The sequence below is a fragment of the Corythoichthys intestinalis genome, unplaced genomic scaffold (genome assembly GCF_030265065.1).
Source record: "Corythoichthys intestinalis isolate RoL2023-P3 unplaced genomic scaffold, ASM3026506v1 HiC_scaffold_28, whole genome shotgun sequence".
NCBI lineage: Eukaryota > Metazoa > Chordata > Actinopteri > Syngnathiformes > Syngnathidae > Corythoichthys > Corythoichthys intestinalis.
The window spans coordinates 174,173-200,187 of record NW_026651597.1 but is presented as its reverse complement, the minus strand read 5'-3'; the positions used below and the strand labels follow the sequence as shown (position 1 = coordinate 200,187).

Here is a 26,015-nt window from a genome sequence, read left to right as displayed (position 1 = left end):
GATATCAACTGGCAGCTGTGTGGTATCGGCCAATGACAGTACTGTACCAGTACCACGTTTGCTTTAAGAAGTACTGTATATAATTTTTGTCTTTTTAATGCCAAATTGCTGCACACTCATTTGAATTTAAAGTAATTGCTATCATGGCTTGGTCAGATATTACTCAACGATTAATGTTCATTCGCTGCCAACCCTCCCTCATCAAATGGATTGGGCATCTACTAGTGATAAAGTGAATTTGGTGGGACATTTTATATATTTTTTAACCTCAACATTGAAATTCACAGCAGAGAAAGGCTTGGTTGCAACAAGATTGGAGGTGTATCATTATCTTGGTAAGGGCGACAAGCGTTCCTTTTTTATGGCAGTGTATGTAGCTGGCTTAGGCAGGGGTGAAAGTGGCTAGAATGTCTTGTTGGAACTCCCTGACATAAAGGTCGCTACGGAGCCAAAAATGTTTTATTTTTTGGTGGTGGTGGTGGTGGTGGTGAAGGGGGAGGTTTAACAGGTTTTACATATGCATTGGACTACTGCATTACACTTACTGTGTCAAGACATACATACACGAGAAACTGATTTTCATTTAAAATTGTATGTTTTCAATTATCTGCAAAAAAATTACAACTTACACTTTATCTTACATGAACACAAATAAGTACAAATGACTTACATTATGCATTACTGGTTTTACAATGTCTTTACCATGACCATGTCATGATAATACAGAAAGCAAACGACGGCACTGAGTATCACAAAGAAAAAAACAAAAGCAAAATTAGAAATGTGAACATAAGACAATGGACACAACTAAACTTTGAGTGGTGTTGGAATTTTTCCCCATTCTTTCTACACATCTTGACGTTCCTCTCTGTTAGGCCACAAATCTTCATCCACGTCATAACGGATGTCCTCTCTATACAGCATGGAAAGAATCTTCTTGAGTGCCTTATTCAGTCTCTACAGGCATCTGCTGTGATGTCACTGCATGCTGCATTCATGGCATCCAGAAGAGTCATCTGAGTGTGAGGCTGGCGGTCATACACTTGCCATCTCCATGTGGAGATAAATTCTTCTATGCGATTGAGGAATGAGGAGTACGGTGGGAGGAACTCCATTGCCATTCTGTTGCGGGTTGCAAAGCATTCCCTGCTTATGTTGGAGTGGTGGGAACTCACATTGTCCCAAACTATTACAAATTTTGGCAGGTCATGCCCAATCTGATCCTTCTCATGTTCAGGAATGAGGTCCCTGAAGAGTCCATCCATCCATCCATTATCTTCCGCTTAGTCCGGGGTCGGGTCGCGGGGGCAGCAGCTTTAGCAGGGAAGCCCAGACTTCCCTCTCCCCAGCCACTTCAGCCAGCTCCTCCGGCGGGATTCCAAGGCGTTCCCAGGCCAGCCGAGCGACATAGTCTCTCCAGCGTGTCCTGGGTCGACCCCGGGGCCTCCGGCCGGTGGGACATGCCCGGAATACCTCTCATGGGAGGCGTCCAGGAGGCATCCAAACCAGATGCCCGAGCCACCTCAACTGGCTCCTCTCAACGCGGAGGAGTAGCGGCTCGACACCAAGCCCCTCCCGGATGACCGAGCTTCTCACCCTATCTCTAAGGGAGAGCCCGGACACCCTGCGGAGGAAACTCATTTCGGCCGCTTGTATCGGGGATCTTGTTCTTTCGGTCACAACCCACAGCTCGTGACCATAGGTGAGGGTAGGAACGTAGATCGACCGGTAAGTCGAGAGCTTCGCCTTTTGGCTCAGTTCCTTTTTCACCACGACGGACCGAAGCAGAGTCCGCATCACTGCAGACGCTGCACCGAGCCGCCTGTCAATCTCCCGCTCCCTCCTACCCTCACTCGTGAACAAGACCCCAAGATACTTGAACTCCTCCACTTGGGGCAGGATCTCATCCCCGACCCAGAGAGGGCATGCCACCCTTTTCCGGCTGAGGACCATGGTCTCGGATTTGGAGGTGCTGATCTTCATCCCTGAAGAGTGTGTCTAAAAAATTAACAAGACATTCTGGTTTGTTAGGTCCTATGATGAGAATATGGTTAAGCAATTGCAGCACCATCGTTATGTTCCCTCTCCTTTAGCCTGGCACATCGATCACAGCTCTGTGGCCAAAGATTCACCTGGTAGCAATTTACCAATTCAAGACAGATTTACAAAACAAATAATGAAAATGCTTAAAAATAAGCACACACATTTTGACATATTCTGACAACATGTTCATCCACTTTGCATGTAAAGATTTATGTAATGAACTAATGACTAAATGTTGTGAGTCGACTCGTGAGACGATTCAGTAGAGACCCATGATAATCCATTCAAACCATCATGACAGATGCAGCTGATCATGTAGGAAACAGAAGAGAATTGTACAAATCATTTGCATGGATGTACGAAAACATCAACTTGTTCAAAGAAATGAGAAACTGCTTTTTTGATGTGCACTAGTGATGTGAGGATTGAACAAGTAGTTTTGAGAATTTCAAGTCTGGGCAGAGAAACATACTAAGGTAATTGAGGAAAACTATAATATATATATATATATATATATATATATATATATATATATATATATATATATATATATATATATATATATATATATATATATATATATATATATATATATATATATATATATATATATATACAAATAATTTTGTACAATTCTCTGCTGTTTCCTACATTATCAGTTGCATCTGCTATGATTGTCAAAATGGATTATCATGGGTCTCTATTGAATAGTCTCATGAGTCGACCCACAACATTAAGTCATTAGTTCATTGCATGAGTATATACATGCAAAATGGATGAACATGTTGTCAATTCCACTCAATTCAATTTCATTTGTATAGCCCTATATCACAACAAGGTTGTCTCAAAGGGCTTTGCAGGGGCAATATGATACACAGTCAGAAACAGCAGATGAAATAAATACAGTCCAAGTCCTGGGCATCCCCCATCCTTTGACCCTCCATGTCGGCAAGGAAAAAACTCCAAAACTCTTTGGGAGAAATGAGAAACCTTGGGGAGTACCACAGAGAGATCCACTCCCAGGACGGCTAGACAGATAAACAAGGAGCGTTTTGCCGTGCTGCTTGTCTGACAATGAATGACCTGAAAAAATTAAAATGTTATCTGGCTGCCACTGTTGTTACCTTTTCTGTTGTAAAAAAATAAATAGATAAATTAATAAAATTTTAAAAAAACTTTAGTAAGGGGGAAATTTAAATAAATTATAAAATTAAGATTTGTTATTAATGAAAACATTAAAAGTATTCGTTGGCTGTCACTGAGTAGCAATTGCGATCACTACCCAACAATAGCAATGTAAATTGCCCTCAAGAAAGGTCAACAGCATAATACAACCAGAGGATATAATATAAAAGAAAGACAGGGCATATGTTGGTAAAGGATAGATTGTTGAAACCCGAGAATGTCATTGTCAGTGGCATAAGGCAATGCACACAAGAAAAATGTATCGGTTAAAAAGCTAATTCTGGATCAGGTCGGCTCTTTTTCAGTCCTCGACACTCAAGCCATCTCTATAACTGAACATTTGTATGTTCTACCACATCTTTACCAGTGAATTTGGCACCAGGGACATCATTTTCGGACAGAATTGGTAGATTTAGCTCAGTAAACATCACGTTCCTACACTATTTCCACGCATTTACTATTAGGGACAAACGGGAGGTTGACCCGTCTAGCAAAAATTGCTAACCTAATGAATATTAATGAGCAAAAGTGGCGTGTTGCTTGCGGTACGCCATTACAAATGATTTCAGTATTCCGGTGCCTTAACAGTGTGCAAGGAGTCATGAAATATGGAGACTATCAAAATGTTTTGGGCCTGTCATGGGTGTTCCAACAGGACATTAACCCAAAACATACCTCAAATAGCACCAAGAAATGGTTGGAGACTAGTGCCAAAAAAAAGAATGAGGCCTACAAAGAAAAGAACACAGTGCCTATAGTCAAACATGGTGGAGGTCCAATTGTGTTTTGGGGTTGTTTTGCTGCCTCTGGCACTGGGTGCCTTCACAGTGTGCAAGGAGTCATGAAATATGGAGACTACCAAAATATTTTGGGCCGGAATGTACGGTGTAGTATCAGAAAACTGGGTCTGCATCGGAGGTCATGGGTGTTTCAACAGGACAATGACAAAGACATATCTCAAATAGCACCAAGAAATGGTTGGAGACAAAGTGCTGGACAATTCTGAGGCTGCCATTATTGAGTCCGGATCTAAATCACATTGAACACTATGGAAAGATCTCAGAATTGATGTTGCAAGAAGGCACCCTTCAAATCTGAGAGACCTGGAACAGTTTGCAAAAGAAGGGTGGTCTAAAATTCCATCTGAGAGGTGCACAAAACTTGTTGATGGTTATAGGAAGCGATTGCTTTCTGTTATTTCTTCTAAAGGATGCGCAACCAAATATTGAGTTGAGGGTGCCAACAATTGTGTCCAGCCCATTTTTTTCAGTCTGTGTAAAATTGTGTACATTTTGGCTTTTCTGTTCAGCTTTCTTGTGTTTTTCCAATGCACATTCAAGAAATAGCACATTCATAATGAAAACATTTGTAGTTGCGTTCATTTCTGTGAGGCTGTATTTTCTGGAAAAATTCCAGGGGTGGCAATAATTTCTTCCATGACCCTAACTTTTTTTCACCTGCCAAAATTGGTAATAGTTTGGGACAATGTGAGTTTCCACAACACCAACATATCCAGCGAATGGTTTGCAATCCACAACAGAATGGTAATGAAGTTCATACCTCTATACTCCCAATTCCTAAATCCCATTGAAGAATTTTACTCCATATGGAGATGGTAAGTGTATGATCGCCAGCCTCACAATCAGATGACTCACCTGGATGCCATGAATGCAGCATGCAGTGACATCACAGCCGATGCCTGTAGTGGCTGGGTAAGGCATTCAAGAAGATACGTTCCACGCTGTATAGCAAGAGAGAACATCTGTTGTGGTGTGGATGAAAATTTGTGGCCAAACAGAGAGGAACGTCAAGATGAGTAGAAAGACAGGGTGAATAATCCTGACAGCATTCAAAGTTTCGTTGTGCCGATTGTCTTCTGTTCATATTTCTAATTTTGTTTATATGTTATATTTCTTTGTGATACTCAGTGCTGTCTTGCTTTGTGTATTGCAATGACATGGACTGTGAAAGTGTAAACCGAATCTTGTAATCAATCTCCATCCCACAAAGGTGTAACTTGCAATTTTCATCAAAACTTACGTACACCATCTTCAGCATCAGAGCTTTCCACCAGAGTAACTGTTCAATGGAGAGCATGACTAAGCAATTTGACAGTTTCGTCTGTGCACAATGAAACAAGGACTTATCTTTCTGACAGCACTGACATGTTCACTGGCACAGAAATTTAATTATGAGTGATATACCAAGTATTTTGCACAAAAAAAACTGGCTTTTGCAGGTAATCCATGTTGTTCTTTTGCCACTTGTGCGACATGTTGTGAGGAAGTAGTTATGGGAATTTCAATAGTGATATGAGAAATGTACCAAAGCAATTGAGAAAAACTAAAAGTAACCTAATGAAAATTGATGCTGTAATCTCATTCTAAAACTACTTGTTCAGTCATTTTTTTTAAAAATGACCAAAAATAGTAATAAACTGTAGTGAAAAGTGCCCCTGGGTTTAAAATGTTGAGTTTTAGCTGTATATATTTTTGTTTTCTATCAAAACGATTTATTGTATAGTAATATATATAGATTGTTATCGTTTTTACAATGTATTATCACGAAATTGGTGATTACTCATAGTAACAAATGCTTTATGCTCTCAATTTCCCCACAGGTCCATCAAATTCTGTCTGAGTTCAGGCTGCAGAAGGACGAGCTGGAAGTGATCATGAAGAGGATGCGGCGCGAAATGGAAAAAGGCTTGCGTTTGGAGACGCATGAGGAGGCCAGCGTCAAAATGCTGCCCACTTATGTTTGCTCCACACCCGAGGGATCAGGTAGCCTTCCCTCACATATGGTCAAGTACTCCTCAACTGTGTCTTTTGACGTGTAGTATGTGTTGGAACAGAGGTGGGCGACTTCCTGGCTCTGGATTTAGGGGGCACTAATTTCCGCGTAATGCTGGTTAAGGTGGGAGCGGACGAGGAAAGAAGTTGGAAAGTGGAGACCATGAATCAGATGTATTCCATTCCTGAGGATGCCATGACAGGAACGGCCGAGATGGTGAGGATTTTGTCGAGATGTTTCACTTTTTCGCAACACTGCTCACTTCCTGTTTTGGGGTGGGACAATAAATCACGTTTATATCGATATGGGGATACATCACGATACTTTGTATCCCAATCAGAGGCGGGTTGAGTAGCCAAAGATTTTACTCAAGTAAGAGTAGCATTTCTTCTAAACAATATTATTCAAGTAAAAGTAGTCTTCCCCCCAAAAAATGTACCGGTACTTAATTACAAGTAAAGAAGTATTTGTTGAAAAGAATACTCAAGTAATGAGTTTTGAGTAACTGCTTACAATGTCTGATTTTTAAAAAATAATGGTATATTTTTTTTCTCTCAGCACAACTTCATCTATATGAACTGTTATTATTATACAATACTATAACCTATTACATGATCATATTAGGCCAAAAAGATACAAAAATAAACAAACTCAGACTAGAACAAAACTATGAAAAATCACCCGTCCAAAGAGCATGAGTGCCCTGTAGTGGAGAAAAAACACTGTCACTTCTGACTGTTATGATCAATGTTCCCTAAAAATTTTCATGTGTCTGAGCAGACACACAAGCTCCCCAGCTCCTTGAGCACACTGAGGACCACTGCGAGCAACATTAGATGTGCACGCTGTGGCCACACATCAGTATCACGCCTGTTCAAAACTTTGGATCATAGCAAATTACATGGCTTATTACAGTTTTTCTCAATTGCTTTGGTACCTGTGTCGGATCAGAATTGAAATTCTCCAAACTACTTGTTCAATCCTCACAACATGTCGCACAAGTAGCAAAACAACATGCATGACCTGCAAAAGCCATTTTTTTGTGCAAAATAAAGTGTCTATCGTTCAAAATTAAATTTCTGTGTTAATGAACATGTCAGTGCTGTTAGAATGACAAGTCCTTGTTTCATTGTGTACAGACAAGGCAGTCAAATTGCTTTGTCATGCTCTCAATACAACTTTGGTAGAAAGCTCTCATGTCGAAGATGGTTTACGTAAGTCTTGATGAAAATTGCAAGTTACACCTTTGTATGTGAGAGATTTATTGCAAGAGACTGGTCAAGATACAGTTTACGCTTTTACTGTGTTTACAATGTCTTGACAGACCATGTCATTGCGATACAGAGACATGCAAAAGACAGCACTGAGTATCACAAAAAAAAAAAAAAAAGCTAAATGAGAAATGTGAACATAAGACATTCAACACAACTACTGTATACCTTGAGTGCTGTTGCCCCCCCCCCCCCCCCCCCCCATTCTTTTTACACATATTGACTGTTGGGCCACAAATTTTCATCCACATCACAATGGCTGTCCTCTATACAGCGTGGAGAGAATCTTCTTGAATGCCTTATCCAGCCTCTGCAGGCATCTGCTGTGATGTCTCTGCATGCTGCATTCATGGCATCCAGGAGAATCATCTTAGTGTGAAGCTGGCGATCATACACTTGCCATCTCTATGTGGGGGGAAATTCTTCTATGGGATGGAGGAATGGGAAGTATGGTCGGAAGAACTCCATTTCCATTCTGTTGTGCGTTGCAAACCATTCCCTGGTTATGTTGATGTGGTGGAAACTCACATTGTCCCAAACTATTACAAATTTTGACTGGTAAATAAGTTAGGTAAAATAAGTAACGAAAAGGCTTGGAAATAAGCACACATATAGGCTATTCTGACAACATGCTAATGCATTTTGCATGTAAAGACTTATGCAATGAACTTATGACTAAATGTTTTGGGTGGTGAGACTATTCAATAGAGACCCATAATAATCAATTTTGACCATCATGACAGATGCAGCTGATAATATAGGACACAGCAGAGAAGGGTTAGTATTGGGGTTGGGTGTATGAATATATATAGTATAACTTGTTCAAAGAAATAAGAAACTGCTTTTTTGATGCGCACTAATAACGTGAGGATTGAACAAGTCTGATCAGAGAAATGTAGTAAAGCAATTGAGGAAAAACTGTTATATAATTGATTTGGCCCACTTAAAATGAAAAAAAATAATAATAATAATCTCGTTCATGAGACGATCACCTTCACCATCTTCAGCACCAGAGTCTTCCACCAGAGTACCGTAATTTCTGGACTATAAAGCGGCCAAAATCCACAATATTTTAGAAATATATCCAGATATATGCCATTCCTGACTATAAGCCACAGGTGTCCATATCTTAACATTGGATATTCACATAGATGCTACATCAAAATATTTGATTGATCAAAATTATATTTATTAACCGGATAAACAAACATCATCATCACCAACACATGTTGTCTGAATGCCTAAAAACAAACTAACTTTATAAAAACAGGTCACTACATTTGCAAAGATATATAATCCACTTTACCTTCCAAACTTGAAGGGAATGAAGTCCTCTTAAAAGTGTTTAATAGCGCTAACCCTTACATAGCAGCTTTGATGTAGAATACTGTAGTAATAAAGTCTTCCGAATGCTAGTTGAAAACGGCTAATCAACGCTAGCATCGCTTTCCCTTGCCATAGCAAGTAGTGGATGCCCATCCATTTAAAATTGTTCTTTTGTAACAACATATAGTATCAGATGGAGCCATATTCATCTATAAAATTATGAGATTTTGATAGTTGTTTCACTGATACCAATTTTTGGCCCTGATATGGATACCGATACCTGGCTGTGCAGTATCGGCCAATACTGATACCATACCGATACCACTTTGTTTGAAATGTAAAATTGTCCGATATGCATGTGTGATACATCATTGGAAAGCTTAAAATCTCAATTTTCTGGGGGAAGAAAAATTTTGAACAGGAGGGCATTAAAAAAAAAAAAAAATGTTAAACAGCAAAACCCTAACTGGAGGCGAGAGCACGCAAGAGCAGAATTAAAGACGCCACGATTTTAATGAGATATTATCGCGTACTTACCTTGTTTCGATCCAAAAACTCCATGTAGCATGTATCACCGAGTGTCAAGACACAGCTGTGAATGGCCACAGCCGGATTTTGGGGGGATTTTATGGGTGAAGCATGGTGATATAACAAGGGTCGCCATGCAGAAATCGCAGACATCAAGGAGTGGTCGAGATGTTCTTTTTCATATATTTACTGTTTTAAACATTATTTTTGAATTTTTCTTCTTTGGATCGATTATTTATCATTTAACAAATCGGGGAAAATGCGGCAGTAACAAAAAAATACAATTAAGCGATAATTATGAGGTAGATATCCGTGACTTTTTTACAGACGCCAAATTTTCATTGTGACTTACTTTGTTTAAAAGTTTAAAATATGCGATTGAATAATTTTTTAATGTTGTATTATTTTTTTAACTAAATATTAGACATCAATTAATGATTCTAAGCTAATAATGACAGACATTTCGACTATTACATATAATTGCTTACCTTCTTTTTATGGCTAGGTCGAAACAAAAGCGGTTGCTCGACGTCTGTAAACGGGGGTTTTCAGGGTAAAACGGGCAAATTAAAAACGGGCTTAATCCGCCAGTCTTGTCTGTGTTTTCCGCCGTATCGAAAATCATACCGAACTGTGACTATATATATATATATAAATATATAAATATGTATGACTTCTGCTCCGAGACCCCCAATTTGGCCAAATTTCAAAATTGTCCTATATGCATGTGTATTACATCACAAGAAAACTTAAAATCTTAATTTTCTGGGGTAAGAAAATTTTTGAACAGGAGGGCATTTAAAAAAAAAAAATTAAACAGCAAAACCCTACCTAGAGGTGAGAGCACGCGAGAGCAGAATTACAGACACCATGACTTTAACGAGATATTATCGCGTACTTACCTTGTTTCGATCCAAAAACTTCATGTAGCATGTATCACTTTGAAACTTTTTTTTTCCTTAATTTTTCTTTGTTTGGATCGATTATTTATCATCTAAAATATTGAGGAAAATGCGCCAGTAACGAAAAAAATAAAATTAAGTGATAATTATGAGGTAGATATCCGTGACATTTTAACAGATGTCAATTTTTTCATTGTGACGTAATTTGTTTAAAAGTTTAAAATATGCAAGTGAATAATTTTTTAAAGTCGTTTTTTTTTTTTCAAACGAAATGTTAGACATCAATTCTTTTATAGAGGAGTGCAAAGCAGAAAATGCTTTTTCAGCCTCGTCTGTGTTTTATATATATATATATAGATATGTGAATCCAGTAGAACATTTTATTGCATACCTGGTATGGGTTACAATAGTAAAATAAACATTTGGCTCTCAAAGGCCAAAATAGTGCTAAATTCTTGAAATTAAATATGTATAATACTAGCCCAACAGTAAGAAGGTAAAAATACAATGAATAAATAATTAATAAACTTTTTTAAACCCTGAATTTTGTTTCTCAAAGGCCAAACAGTGCAAGTTACATGAAATTATAAATGATAATAACTGACCACAGCATCCTGTCTCTCTATTAGCCTCCCTCTCTGTGCATCAGCAGCAACACACACTTAGCCCCATAGCTTGGCTCACTTTGTTTACTTTTACAGCACTTTTGAATAGGCTTGCCACCCTTCCTTTGAAATAAGGAACCGTTCCGAATTGGGAATTAAAATTTGCATTCCGTTTTAAACCAATAAGGAATATATAGAAATAGATACATTTCTATGCATTATTGGGGTTTTAGGGATGTCCCTTTTGTTTCATCGCCTGTACGGCTTTGGGCACGAGGGGAGCGTCCCTAATTTCTATTTTTAAAAGGTGGCAACCCTACTTTTGAAATAGGTATCAAATTACTGCAGCATTTCTTTTCAGTAAAAGACAATTAAAGAGATTGTTGCTACGGTCCAGCCACCTTTCTCTGGATAGCAGTCCTGCTGTTGCAGCCTTAAATTGTTTGCGTTCTTTCACATGTTTTGTCTTCAAATGTTTTATCAGGTATTGAAACTGGCCGATTTAACTCCACCTCTCCAAACTTTCAGGTCGTAAATCTTGCATGCAGCCATTGTACGCGACGAAGATTATAGAGTGAAATATTTACAGACATTTTCCTCTGGTACTTTGTTTTTCCTCCATATGAAAAAGCTGCCCCGGCATTGGCTAAGAGCAGCTATTGGCCCGCTCTCACCGGTTTGGAGCAGGCAAATAGCGATAGCTGCTCGGCATGCAAAGTGATCACGTGTCATCACACAACAGAGTGTAGTGAGCATCAGGAGAAAAAAAGGCTGTAGTCAAGTTTTATAATACTGGACTGGTAAATGGTATCGGCGCCCTCTTTGTTGGTACTCGCCGATACCGATATCACCATTTTAGGTCAGTTAGATCAGTCCCCCCTTGCTGATATCGGCGCATCTTTAGATTTTGAGTAAGTCTGACGAGATTCTGGCAAGCTTTATCGGTGCTAGTGTAGCGGCTGATCCATAAATAAGACGCTTCCTTATAATAGCTGCAGGGTGAAAATGGAGAAAACAATAGAGGTTTATAGTCCAAAAAATACGGTAACTGTTCAATTGAGAGCATAACTAAGCAATCTGACTGTCTTGTCTGTACATAATGAAACAAGGACTTGTCATTCTGACAGCACCGACATGTTCATTGACAGAGAAATGTAATTTTGAGCGATAGACTAAGCACAGAAAAATGCTTTTGTAGGTAATCCATGTTGTTTTGCTACTTGAGTGACGTGTTTTGAGAAATGCACAAACTGTTTTGAGAATTTCAATTCTGATCTGAGAAACGTATCAAAGCAATTAAGAAAAACTAATAAATGTGATAATGAACAACCACAATGGGAGTATATCAAATCCCCACATTAAAACTGTTCAGACGATAAGGACACTCAAGTTTCTTATTCACTGTGTCTAAGCAGCTATAAAGGACAGGTTAAAAAAAAAGAAAAGAAAAATCTCACACAGTTTCACCACTTGTTCTTCTATTCTAGTTTCTTCTATACTCTGACAGCCTCTCTGTATTAGTTTTTTTCAACTGATTTGGTACGTTTCTCAGATCAGAAATGAAATTCTCAAAACGAAGTATTTTGCACAGAAAACTAGCTTTTGCAAGTAATCCATGTTGTTTTGCTACTTGTGTGACATGTCGTGAGGATTAAACAAGTGGTTTTGAGAATTTCAATTTTGATCTGAAAAACGTACCAATGCAATGAGAAAAACTTTACTGGCAAAACACCTGTTGTTGATTTACGTAGTTACGTTGCAAAATGGAACAGAAAACAATTTTGTTGGTCTGATTAACTTGATTATATCAGTTCTATAATTTGATAATTTGCTTCACTAAATCACTTTTCACTCTTTTTTTTTTCTCCGCACCCACTCAGGTCATGTACCTCAAAGTTATATCTAAACATGGCGTAGTAAGCCACCAATGGGAGCATCGTGTTGCTGTATCGAATGCACCAATAGAAGTGTCGCTCCTGGTGACCCTACAATAGGTTTCTAATTGTATTTTGTACGCTGCAGAGATGTCTTGTGGGCTGCATATTTGTAAGTATTGCCCTATTGCGCACGCGTGCAGCTTAGAGGGAACATGTGTTAAAGTAGAGTCATGTGGTTGTTGTTGTGTATTGGTGAAACTGAGACCACCATCACCATCTCTGTGCAAAAATAAAGTCACTATGTACAAAGAGGAAAAATGTAATGACTGTAGTGTAGCCCAAAGCAGCGGAGTGAGAGTTGTGTTACGTCTTCACAAATCTACTCAAGTAAAAGTCAAAAGTATTGCATGGTAAAACTACTCTAAGAAGTACATTTTTCTCAAATAAATGGAATTGAGTAAATGCATTACTAGTACCAGTCTCTGATCCCAATAGGTTCCTGCTAAGAACCGATATATTGCTTTAAAATAATACCACTGTTTAATAAAGGAACCAACAGGTTGTGAGCCAACTTTTCTACTAGAAAAGTGTCTACTCATTGGCTACCATTGACGGAGTCAGGCAAAATTAATTACTAGTTGCATCGTTGATTGATTTCCTGACCCGTGTATCAGTAATTGTCGTACTGTGAGATCATTATTATCGCAAGCCTCTTATCGCAAATTGTATCGGGAGGTACCAAGAGGTTCCCAACCATATTACTGTTGTTGTCCTCTCATTTACAGCTGTTTGACTACATTGCAGAATGCATGTCCAACTTTTTAGACCAGCACAACATCAAGCACAAAAAGCTTCCTCTGGGTTTTACATTTTCCTTCCCGGTGCGCCACGAGGACATTGACAAAGTAGCATGCCGTCTCAATAACTCTTTTCACTTGTTGTTCAGTAGGGTTACAGCCTCTTGTGTACCTGCAGGGAATCCTACTCAACTGGACTAAAGGTTTCAAGGCTTCTGGTGCTGAAGGGAATAATGTTGTGGGTTTGCTAAGAGATGCTATCAAAAGAAGAGGGGTATGTATGCATCAAAGCAAACAGGATAATAATGTGAAATAATAACATATGCTCATTGTGTTTGCAATGTTGTATATTACGTTTCTTCAAACCATCTTTGTCGTAGGCCACATTTATTAATGTGTGTCTGTCAACGAGGGCTGTCCTAATTAATTGACTAACTGACAAATAATGGATTGGAAAATAAAATCAACAACTATTTTGATAGGCAATTAATTGTTTACAGACACTGTTGACCGGAAAAGAAAGTCAAATCCCTTTTTTTCAGCCAGTTTATGGCAAATATTCTTCTATTTATTTATTTATTTATTTATTTATTTATTTAATTATACTTTTTAACAATATAAACAAGGTTAAAAAAGTATAGAATCTCTTTTTAAAATGTAAATGTAATTATTTGTTTTTAATTAAAAAAGTGTAAAAATGTTTTATTACAAAAGGCAAAGACTGTAAAAATTCTTGTTTTTTGTTATATTATTTTATATGTATTTATTTTTAATTTGTTAGATCGTTTTATTAAAAAAACAAAAAATGGAGAACAACAGGTATTCTCTTTACTTTATATTTTTATTTTTATTTATTTATTTATTTTTAATAAAAGGACAAAAACAGTAAACATTCTGTGAATCACATGATTGCCTTCGTATGCCAGTCAAAAATAAGTGCTGGGCCAGATCTGGCCCCCGTGTCTTGAGTTTGCAACCTGTGCCTTAGATGTCAGAATTTTAAAAATCATAACCATTTTATCCATTCAAATTTGAAAAATAATGGGACTTTATTCATTGTTGAATTTTGCCCTGATAGACATAAGGGGATTTTAAGGGGGGGCCAGGCCCCCCAGATGGCAGAACAGTGTCATTGCATGAAATTGAATTTCTTATATATATATATATATATATATTGTTTTTAATTATTACATTTATTAGGATCATGGAAGCTTCCACTTGGGGAAAATGTATACATACAGTATATCCTGTATATACATAATATAATAAAAATATACAGTACTGTGCAAAAGTTTTAGGCTTTTGCACAGTACTATATATATACATATATATATATATATATATATATACACAGTACATATACATATATATATATACTGTATATAATGTATAGATATACTGTATATATATGGGTCAAAATTACTTTTCGAACAGATCATGTGACTAGCATCTTAGACGGTCATTTGCTTTGCATATAATTTTCACACAAAAAAAAAACAAAAAAAAAAGAATTAGGGGACAGCAATTTTATTTTTCAAATGTTTTTTTTTCTTTGAAAATATTTTTTGGGGATTGAAACAACTTTTTTGGGATTGAATGATTTGGACACAAATGTCCTACCCATAATATGGCCCGAACACAAAAAGGATTGCTTCAACTTTTTCAATTAAAAATTAAGTGTTCAAATGCAAATTTTTCAATCTCAAATATTTTTTCGCATTCAAAAACGTTTTCTATGATTGATTTTTTTTTTTTGATTGAAGTGATTTTTCTTTTTGAAAATATATGTTTTTGAAGCAACTTTTTTGATTGAATAGTAAAGACAAAAACGTCCTAGCTAAAATGTGGCCCAAACACAATTCAACATTGCTTCAATCAAAGAAGTTGCTTCAATCAAAATAAACTTGACTCCATCCATCCATTGAAAAAAAAAATTTCAAAGAAAAATAGCTTTCACGTGAATTTTTTGAGTTTCAAATTTATTTTTGCATTCAAACACATTTTTTTTTTCTTGATTGAAGCGACTTTTTTTTTAATTGAAAATATATATTTTGATTGAAGCAACTTTTTTTTTTTTTATTGAAGCCATTTCTTATTAATTGAATAATAAAGACACAAATCTACCTCCATATGGCTCCGCCCAGGGGATTCAATTTTTGACTGGGTTAACTACATTGGCACGACACCAGCGGGGCTATCATATTCAATGGATGACGATCTTGGCGAAAAGTATTGCCTAAGCAGCCTGATTTAGAATTCCCCTCAGGAACGATGGGAAACAAAAAAGCCCTGATTGTCAACTTATTGTTATAAATATTCTTGTAAGTTCATTTTATTGCTGACACTGCGTTTCGGGGTCATTAACATGTTGTGCCCACCCTCGCCCCAAAAGTCAAACTCCGCCTATGCTTATAGAATTTTTGCTTTACAGTTTAGCAATTTAAAAAAAAGATAAGATTTGACATCATGCAGGTAAATTTTGCATCTGCTTGCGCCACCAGTAATTTTTTTCATTTTAAAAATATATGTCACACAAATATGTGGATAGTCAGTCAGATAGATGTGGATGTCTGTCCACTGCAACACCATTCAAATTGCAAGCCAACACTAACTGAGTTTGTCAATGACTACTGTCTTCTTACACTTCTTACTGTTTGATGCCATTCAGGATATTGAGATGGATGTCGTCGCCATGGTAAATGACACAGTGGCAACCATGATTTCATGCTACTACGAGGACCGCAGCTGTGAAGTGGGGATGATTGTCGGTAAGAAATAATGACACAAAACCAGTCCGTAAACAATCTAATCCACTTTATTTACTAGGTACAGGTTGCAATGCCTGTTACATGGAAGAGATGAGGACGGTGGAGTTGGCGGAAGGCGAGGAGGGCCGCATGTGCGTCAACACCGAGTGGGGGGCGTTCGGAGATAATGGCGAGCTGGAAGAGTTCAGGCTGGAGTACGATAGAGTGGTGGATGAGAACTCGGTCAATCCTGGACAGCAGCTGTGAGTGTTATCTCGTAAATACATATATATATATATATATATATATATATATATATATATATATATATATATATATATATATATATATATATATATATATATATATATATATACATATATACAGTGGGGAGAACAAGTATTTGATACACTGCCAATGGGACAACCCATCCAGCATTCGGCAACTGTAGCTGACCGGTGTCATCGGCGGGCCTGCCTGGGGCCCGTGGGATCTGGGGTGGGGTTTGTTGTCCCCTGCTGGGGGCGTGGTTGTCCCCTGGTCTCCGGCGCTTGGCGTGGTGCCCGTTCGGGGATGCAGGGTGGGTGCCCAGGGGGTGGGGGCGCTTGGGTTAGTCTGGGGCGGGGGGTGGTCGGGGCCCTGGTGCTTCTCTCGCCCTGCAGCCAGTGGTTTTGGCAGGCGGGGCTCATGCACGCTTCCTTTTGCACTGTAAATATCTTTCACCTCTGGCACCTACACACTCATGCATGTCTTCGGGGGGAGTCTGAACTGGGCCAGTCCTGGGCCGTCTCCCCCTTGATTTTAATGCATCATATACATCGAGGATGAGGGGCGGCATCTTGGCGTTTTCCGGCTCCTGCCGTCCCCTTTCTTTTCTCCTCCTTGGGCTCGGCGCAGGTAGCTGGCAAGGCCCCGTTGGGTCAGCGGTGTGTCACCCACCCCGATTGGGGAGCCTGTCCTGCCTCGTACGTTGTGGGCTGTGGGGGTCCCTCGGTGTGCTGCTTCGGCTGGGGGGGTTGCGGGGGTGGCTGGTGGGCCGGGTGGGCGGGCGGTGGTTGGGGCATGCGTAGGCGGCGGTGGGGCGTCCCTTCATCCCTTCCCTGAAAGCCAGTTAATGGTGGTGCGAATGCTCCGGGGGACCACCCTGGATCCCGGGGGGATGACCCCCCACCCCAAAAAATTTATATCTATGAACTATAGCTTATACATTAACATGAGTCCACAGCTACAGAATTGTGAGGTTGATGTCCTAACCACTCGTTCACTTTGTCCATAAAAATATTTACAACATCAAACGAAAAGAGCGGATAGCATTTAAAAAAGAAATCTGTTAGAGTTTTGTTCTGATGAGTCAGTATGTGTTCCAGCCCATCAAATTTTGTTCGTCACAGATTGTTTTTATTACTTAACACAACTAGCCATATGCTTTGTAAAAACAAATATAATTGTTTTAAATAAACATACTCATCATTCTTACTGTATTTCTTTCATATTTCATTCTATGTCATTGTTTGATTTTTTATTTGTTTTAGAAAACAAGCTGATATCTAAAAAACTGGCATCAATTTTGTATTCCACACCTAAAAAAACAGCTGCCTAACCCAACAAAAATGATGTTCCCCACTGTAATTGGTCTGTTCTCTTACAGTGACACATTTAATCTTTGGCAGTGTTCTTTTTTAGGGCTCACCCGACGCTCATCTGAGTTGGTTGCTGAGCTACCGGTTGCACTTGCTTAAGGGTGTTTATAGACGGTCGTGGGCCTCACACGTCAGCGGCCGGCCCTCGGGCGAGGCTGTCAGATTAATGAGCTGGCCGCAGAGCCAGTAGGCTTAATGGGTTGTTTACCTTGGCGACCGGACAACCGCTAAGGCCAGATTCACTCAGGCCTCTCCGGCACTCCGACTGTTTGTTCTTTTGTCACCCCGCAGCTTTGAGAAGCTGATCAGCGGCAAGTACATGGGCGAGCTGGCGAGGCTGGTCATGATGAAGCTGGTCAACGAGAACCTGCTGTTCAATGGCGAGGCCTCAGAGATGCTGAAGAAACGCAGCAGCTTCGAGACCAGGCACGTCTCGCAGGTGGAAAGGTGAGTATGCTGTAAGGATGCAACAATACTCGGTTTTGTATTGAACCATTCGATACGCCCTCTTCAATTCAATACGCAAAAACATTCGATCCAAATGAAAAGCTCCCAAAATGTATTTTCCGAATGTATTTTTGTCGTCTCTCTCGCTAAAATGTCCGGTGCAGCTTTGCCTTGAAAAAACAAACTCTGCCGCTAGCAGCCCCCCTTCACGACTCCTCCCCCAAACAGCCTGAAAGGTGGGAGGTGTGGCGCACAAGGATCAGTGCTTGTGAAGAAAGACAGAAACTTAAGGAGGCGGAATGCCAGCTTAAGTGTCGTTCAGATCTGTTGTTTGGCAGCATTTTGGGTGGCTGATATGCTATCCCTACTCGTACATATTTAACAAAGACTGTCTTTACGGATACGTACAACAAAGTCTACTACTACTACTACTACTAACAGACTCGTTTTGACAATAGACGGCTGGACACCATGGGACGACACTGAGAGATATCTCACGGTTACATGATGAAGAATGAGTGCCAGATTAAGAGAACTGTACTTCATTCTGTTTATGAAAGTTGATAGTCAAATGCTGGTGTTGTGCAGTAATGACCAAACGTGACTTCTTTTTTAATGGAAGTTAAGCAAGCCAAATCAATCCATACTAGTGACTATAGATAATGCTGCAAATATTGTTAATTCAGTACGTACGGTAGTTTTAGTTTAAGGCATGACAGAGTTTAGTTTGTCACTAGGTAAGGTAGCATGCTCCCCCTTTGGGATGCTTCTGCTCGGAGAGACTAAGTGTTTTTTTTTTGTTTTGTTTTTTTTGTTTTTGTTTTTTTTCTCTTTCCGTTTTTTTGTCTTGGTTTGTTTGGTTTTCTTCTCTTGTCTTTTGGTTTTGTGGGGTCCTTTTTAGGTGTACTTTGGGATGGGGGGCCCAGAGTGGGTTGGGCTCTTCAGCACGGGGAGGATGGCACATATCTCCTTCTGATTGCATATGGCATTTATCACAGGCCTCATCAGATTTATTTTTTCCCAATATCACTCATCCCTTGCAATGGCTAACATCAGGCTAGGCGGAGATGTGAAATTTGTGAGCTGGAATTGCAAAGGCCTAAACAATCCTATTAAACGGAGTAAGATTTTGCATCACTTAGGCCAACTTAATGCTCATGTTGTTTATCTACAGGAGACACACCTTAGAAACACAGACGCCTTCAGATTGCGACGTAATTGGGTTGGCCAGATATTTCTTTCCTCTTTTACCAGTAGAGCAAGAGGGGTGGCTGTACTTTTGCATAAAAACATTCCGTTTGTTCATACTAAAACCATTTCAGACTCTACTGGCAGGTTCATTATAGTAATCGGCCACATTTATGAAGTTAAGGTTGTCTTTGTCAATATATATGCGCCAAATTGGGATGACGAGGGTTTTTTTAAACGGATTTTTTCAATGTTACCGGATTTGGCAGAATATAAATTAGTGCTGGGCGGTGATTTTAACTGTTGGCTAGATCCCTCATTAGATCGGTCCTCTTTGAATTTAGTGCCACAGTCGAGATCAAGTAAAATAATTGGAGCCTTTATGGATGAGTTTAATGTCTCGGAATACTCCTTTTTTTCGCATGTCCATCGGACTTTTACTCGAATTGATTTTTTCTTAATAGATAACTCTTTGCTTACTGCTGCCTCTGGCTGTAAATATGACGCAATAACTCTATCCGACCACTCCGTAGTTTCTATGAAGATATACTTTCGTAAATTCATAAATGCACGTCCACCTTGGCGCCTCAATACCCAACTCTTACTTGACATGAACTTTGTTGAGCATATGACCGAGCGATTGTATTTTTTCTTTCAAGTTAACAGAACTCCGGGTATCTCAGCTACGTTAGTATGGGAATCAATGAAGGCATTTATGAGGGGGGAAATCATTTCATATGAAGCACATCAAAAGAGAACAACCATAACAAAGCTGACCAAACTTTCTCGAAATATAGCAGCGTTGGATGCTCAGTATGCCGTTTCTAAATTGCCTGAGACTTACAGAGAGCGGATGGCTCTTCAAGCGGAATACGATTCCATTTCTTCACAACAAACTATTAGGCTCTTACTGCTTTCAAGGTCTAAATTTTATGAACAGGGAGATAAAGCTAATAAGCTTTTAGCTCACCAGTTACGTCAAAGGTCATCTTCTCAGTTAATTTCACGAGTGGAGACTGACTCGGGAATTACATCAGATCCCTTAGAAATAAATAAAACATTTTTAGAGTTTTATAAATTACTGTATACATCGGATCACTCTTTTGGGCCTGAACAATTAGAGCAGTTTTTTAGCAAAATACCGCTCCCAGTCCTGAATTATACTTTGAGAGAGGAGCTGGAACGCCCTATTACCGGACCTGAACTGGAAAAGGCAGTGAAATCCTTACAGAGCGGCAGAAGCCCTGGTTTAGATGGTTTCCCGAGTGAATTTTATAAAACGTTTTGGAAGCCATTAGCTCCATATTTGCTGGAAGTGTTTACGGAGTCCTTTGAGCTTGGTGTACTCCCCCAAACATTAAACCAGGCATGTATCTCCCTGATTCTTAAGAAGGGCTAAGACCCAGTAAAGTGCAACTCTTATCGCCCTCTTAGCCTGTTGAATGTAGATTTTAAAATTCTGTCTAAATTATTGGCTCTTCGTCTAGAGGGTGTACTGCCATTGATTATCTCTCAAGACCAGACTGGTTTCATTCGTGAGAGACACTCTTTTTTTAACCTTAGAAGGGTTTTTAACGCTGTGTACAACCACTCAATGGAAGATCGGTCGGAGGCCTTGTTGGCCTTAGACGCTGAGAAGGCCTTTGACCGAGTGGAATGGGATTATTTATTTTTTTGTCTGGGGAAATTTGGGTTTGGAACGAAATTTGTATCCTGGATTAGGCTTCTGTACTCGTCTCCACAAGCGTTAGTTAGAACCAATAACATAAATTCGGAATATTTTCACTTGTTTCGATCTACCAGGCAGGGCTGTCCCTTGAGCCCGCTGTTGTTTGCGGTGGCCATGGAACCTCTTTCGGCTGCGCTGAAATGTCACCCTGATTTACGTGGTATAGTGCGACATGGTGTGGAGCTGAAAGTCGGACTCTATGCAGATGATCTTTTGTTATTTCTTTCGGATTTATCTCGCTCTATCCCTGCAGCTCTCACTGTTTTAAGTGATTTAGTGAAATTTCTGGGTATAAACTGAATTTTGGGAAGAGCGAAATATTTCCTGTAAATCAGCTAGCCAAAGGATATCCGTTAGAGAACTTCCCATTTAAAGTATCTAAATCAGGGTTTGTCTATCTTGGAGTCTATGTGGCTGACACGTGGAGTAACCTTCGTAAGATGAATTTTAACTCGCTGCTTGTGCAGCTCTAGCAGGACTTTCAAAGATGGTCCTTGCTTAATCTTTCCGTTCCGGCTCGAATAAACGCGGTTAAAATGAACATTCTCCCCCGTTTTCTTTTTTGTTCCAGTGCATTCCGATGTTTCTCCCTCTTTCTTTTTTCAAATCTGTGGACAGCCTTATTATAGATTTTATATGGAATAAAAAGAAATCCAGGCTGCGCTATAAAACTCTACAGAGACCCAAAGAACTGGGTGGAATGGCTCTCCCTAATATATTATACTATTACTGGGCAGCGAACATTAAAAACCTTTCATATTGGCTCCGCTGTGGGAACACTGATAGCATTTCATTGTGGCTCGCTGTCGAAGCCAACTCCGTTAAACCGGTGACATTGAAATCCTTACTGTTTTCACCACTTCTGTCATCCACCTCTCCATATTTACGAAATTCTGTGGTATTCTCGTGTCTCAGAATTTGGAACCAATTCAGAGAATATTTTGGGCTACAGGCGCCTTCCTGTCAGGCTCCAATTTCGCTTAATCATGCCTTCCCTCCCTCTCTATTGGATAATACGTTCACTACCTGGACTAGGCTGGGCATAGAAACATTTGAGGATTTATATATGGATTCAATTTTTGCTTCCTTTCAACAGTTAGTTGGAAAGTATTCATTGCCTAATGGTGATTTCTTTAGATATCTTCAAATTCGCAGTTATGTCCGCTCACTTTGGCCAAGCTTCCCTACACTCCCTGCCGCCTCTGCGTTAGACACCTTTTTAACACCTTTGCCGTCATTAAAGGGTGCAATAACGACAGTCTATTCCAACATTTACAAAATCAGTTCAGACCCCACCTTAAACACCCTGAAAGCGGTTTGGGAGTCGAGCTTGGGAATGAGTATATCTGAGGAGGTCTGGAGAGAAGTCTTACATAGGACACACAAATCTTCAATTTGTGCAAAACATAGTTATACTCAGTGCCGGATCCTACACAGGGACCATTATACTAAAGCTTGGCTGGCCAAATTATTTGATACAGTCTCATCCACTTGCGATCGATGTAAGCAGGCTCCAGCCGATTATGTCCACATGTTCTGGTCATGCACTTCATTAACTTCATATTGGTCTGACATTTTTTCTGTTTTATCCAAGGTCACTGAGTTAGATATTGTTGTAAATGCCTTGACTGCCTTGTTTGGTGTAGTTCCATCTGCACGTTCTCTTCCTCCCCTGAAGAGAGACCTCATTGCATTTTCAACCTTTTTGGCCAGGAGGCTAATTCTCTTGCGATGGAAATAGTACCGCCTACGCAAGGCTATTGGATTAAAGAGATGCTGTATTTTCTCAAATTGGAGAAAATTAGACTGACACTCGGTGGATCATCTGGGTCCTTTGAAAATACTTGGAACTAGGGCTGCAGCTATCGAATATTTTAGTAATCGAGTAATCGACTGAAAATTCTATCGATTAATCGAGTAATCGGATAAAACAAATATATTTTTAGGTGAAGAGCAATTATACATATACGTGAGAAAACAAGACATTTCATCTAATCTTGAACCATTTTCAGTCAATCAATGTCTTTATTTTCGTTGTATATTGTTGAAAACAGCCAACAATTGCATCTCAGGTGTAACTAGAATTTTAAAAAAAAGACTAATTCACTGCTTTCACTCAAAAAACTTTTAGATCTTATTAATATATATATATATATATATATATATATATATATATATATATATATATATATATATATATATATATATCTTACCTAAAAATGCCGTTACGCTTGATAACACACATCACTTAAAAGTTAGGATTTTTTCCCCACGTGTTTCAATTGAATTTCTCTTTGTGTCAAGCCATTTTTAAGTTCTAGTTAAGTTTTAAGTTAGTCTAAACTGTAAGTCCTGATAGGATTTTGAGTTTTTGCAGTGTTCAAAATAAATGTATGATACAGGCTGTATTGGAGCACATTAGGGACCAGTGCTACTTGGTGTTTTATCCAGCAATGACTACTGAGCTAAAATTGATAGTTAGTAAGTAAGTTTTTATTTTACACCCTCATCACTCCACAGTGCTATGTTATGTTAAAGCCTGTATGTAAGACACGTTAGCCACGCATCGACAGTGGTCATAATTAATTGAAACCTAGCCCTCCGCAGGGCTAACGTTCCGTGAGCTAGTAGCGACAGTAACGTTAATCTTATTTATTAGCGCTTAGCGCTCTTTATTAGCGCTTAGCTCTTTACTGCTTTAAGATGGCGGCTGTTTACAAACGCTGCTCAGACGCGGCAGAGTCTGTCATTTCGCATCTAGTTCAACATACATGTGATCTCTATGAGACGCGCCAGACGCTGCCTGTTACCAATGTAGCATTGTGCGGGCTAGTATTTAGCAACGTCGGCGTCGTTTGTGGCGGCTGTCGGCTGCGGTAAGTTTTTTTTTTTTCCCCTTCTTCCTCTCCGCACGTGACAGCGCGTTGTCCCGCATTAAAAGTAGTCCTAGCAAAACGTGATGCTTAGAGCTGTCAAAATAAACGATTACTCGAGGTGAATAAAATTACTCGGATCAGTTTTTAAACTCGAGTTACTCGAGTTGCTCGAGTACTCGTTTCAGCTCTACTTGGAACCCTTTTTTGTTATATGTTAGGAGCACAGATTGTCATCTTGATTTAAATTTTTGAAATATGCCTGAAAACTCTCAGAATATAGATGTACACTTTGGTTATGTAGCCTTTGTTCATAACAATACATGGGTCGGAGATATGTGCCGGGGGTTTTAGGGGTCGGGGGGTGGGTTTCGGTATGTTTTCTTTTTTTCTTTTTTTTTTTTTTTTTTTTTCTTTTTTTTTGTTTTTTGTTTGTTTGTTTGTTTGTTTTTGGGGTTGTCGTTCTGTTTGGTTGTTGTATAAAAATAAAAGTTAAGGGGGATTTGATGAACTGATGATGGGCACATCTACTGCTGATTGCCTCTTTAATGTGTTGCTTCTGATCCCCATTAAAAAAAAAAAAAAAAAAAATTAAAAAAAAAAAAATTCAGTACGTAACACAGATGGACTCGGACCACTAATACGATGTTTTGCTCATGTGGTAAACATACCTGCTAAGAGAGCAGTAGCAATCAACAGTGTGCCCCGCCTCACATTACAAACAGTAAAGATTGTTCTCAGCATTTTTATACAAAATTTCTTCAGATCAGTAAGAAGTAAGCACATAAATAGTATGCACTATAATGCATGTTTATATGATGGCATTGTTAGTTTTGCTTGTTAGTAAAATAAAAAAAAAAACAAAAAAAAACACTTGTATTTTTTGTTTCAGAGCATTAAATGTATTTAATCGAATCGAAAACCGTGTCCCTTGTATCGAAAATCGTACTGAACTGTGACTTAATTGTATCGTTGCATCCCTAGTATGCAGACACATATGCTGGTGAGAAACAAAGTGAGGCATATTTCACTGAGGCCATGTCTACACGTGGTAGGGTATATTAGCAAAAAAAAAGAACTTTTTTCTACGATGTGGCCTATCATCCACACGCACACGCATTTTTTGGAGGGATATTAAAAACCTCTACTAAAGTGAAAATGTACGAATTCTGCATTTGTAGCGCCATCACATGGACCCTGATAACTGAAGATTTAACCGTGAAAACATCCCTGTCTGTGACAATCTTTGTTCCTAAGTGACACATAAACCAATGTTTACATTTAGTCAACATGGATCCCTTCCCTGTGGGTTTAGCTCTAATTATTAGACTCTATTAGATTATATGTGCTATGTGCTATGAGTCTTCATGAGCATCGGCATAAAAAGTTGTTCCTTTATAAAATCACAATTCTCTTTTATGTAAGTATAACAAAACTTGAAATGACGATAAAATTCTCAGATTTTTACGCTAAAAATCACCAAATGCAGAGATAATCACCTGTATTTTCAGGATCAATAAAAATATTTAGCATATCGTATCAGTTTTTGACCAAAATAGCAACTTAAATTTTTGTCATTTAGTGCAATTTTGACATATGTTTTTCACAGCTAATAAATCACTCAAGTTTCACATCAAAAACTTAAGACTTAATGAAAGCATGCAGAACAATCTTAATTTTATTGAACAAAAGCAAAATATCAATTTTTCTATATACAATGGCAACTTATTGAAATTACTGAATTCCGATGTCACAATTGCATAATTTTGTCTGCTATCTGGCCCTCGTCTTTCACCAATCACATAGCCACTTGGCCTATGGCTTCCTTGACTTGTACAAGTCCCTGTCCCTAGCCGTCTCTTTCCTGCCCTCCTTGACTCTGCTCCCCTTCCTGCCGGTCGGCCACTCCAAGGCCTTGTTCTCCTTCGCTTTTGAAGTCACATCCTTGGAGAAGTTCGTACAAAAACAGTTGAAGGGGGGACCTGCTGATGTGCGGTAAAATGGTGTTGGCCAGCCTCTGCCCCTCCTGGCACCTGCACCCCTGCAAGGTCGGGTCTGAGCCAC

The 26,015-nt window shown here is 39.1% G+C and overlaps 1 protein-coding gene across 1 annotated transcript in view; it reads left to right on the top strand.

Moving 5' to 3' along the window:
- Positions 1 to 217: 217 nt before the first annotated feature.
- The window catches only part of LOC130911343 (hexokinase-4), a gene marked incomplete at its 5' end in the record, with an annotated part of 42,599 nt that continues 16,801 nt past the window's right edge, over positions 218 to 26,015 (top strand). Inside the window, 8 exons of the mRNA XM_057829228.1 lie at positions 218 to 241; positions 5,849 to 6,011; positions 6,083 to 6,237; positions 13,316 to 13,435; positions 13,506 to 13,601; positions 15,996 to 16,095; positions 16,154 to 16,337; positions 18,006 to 18,161. Of these exons, the coding sequence (XP_057685211.1) occupies positions 218 to 241; positions 5,849 to 6,011; positions 6,083 to 6,237; positions 13,316 to 13,435; positions 13,506 to 13,601; positions 15,996 to 16,095; positions 16,154 to 16,337; positions 18,006 to 18,161 (998 nt within the window). The remainder of the gene's footprint in view (positions 242 to 5,848; positions 6,012 to 6,082; positions 6,238 to 13,315; positions 13,436 to 13,505; positions 13,602 to 15,995; positions 16,096 to 16,153; positions 16,338 to 18,005; positions 18,162 to 26,015) is intronic.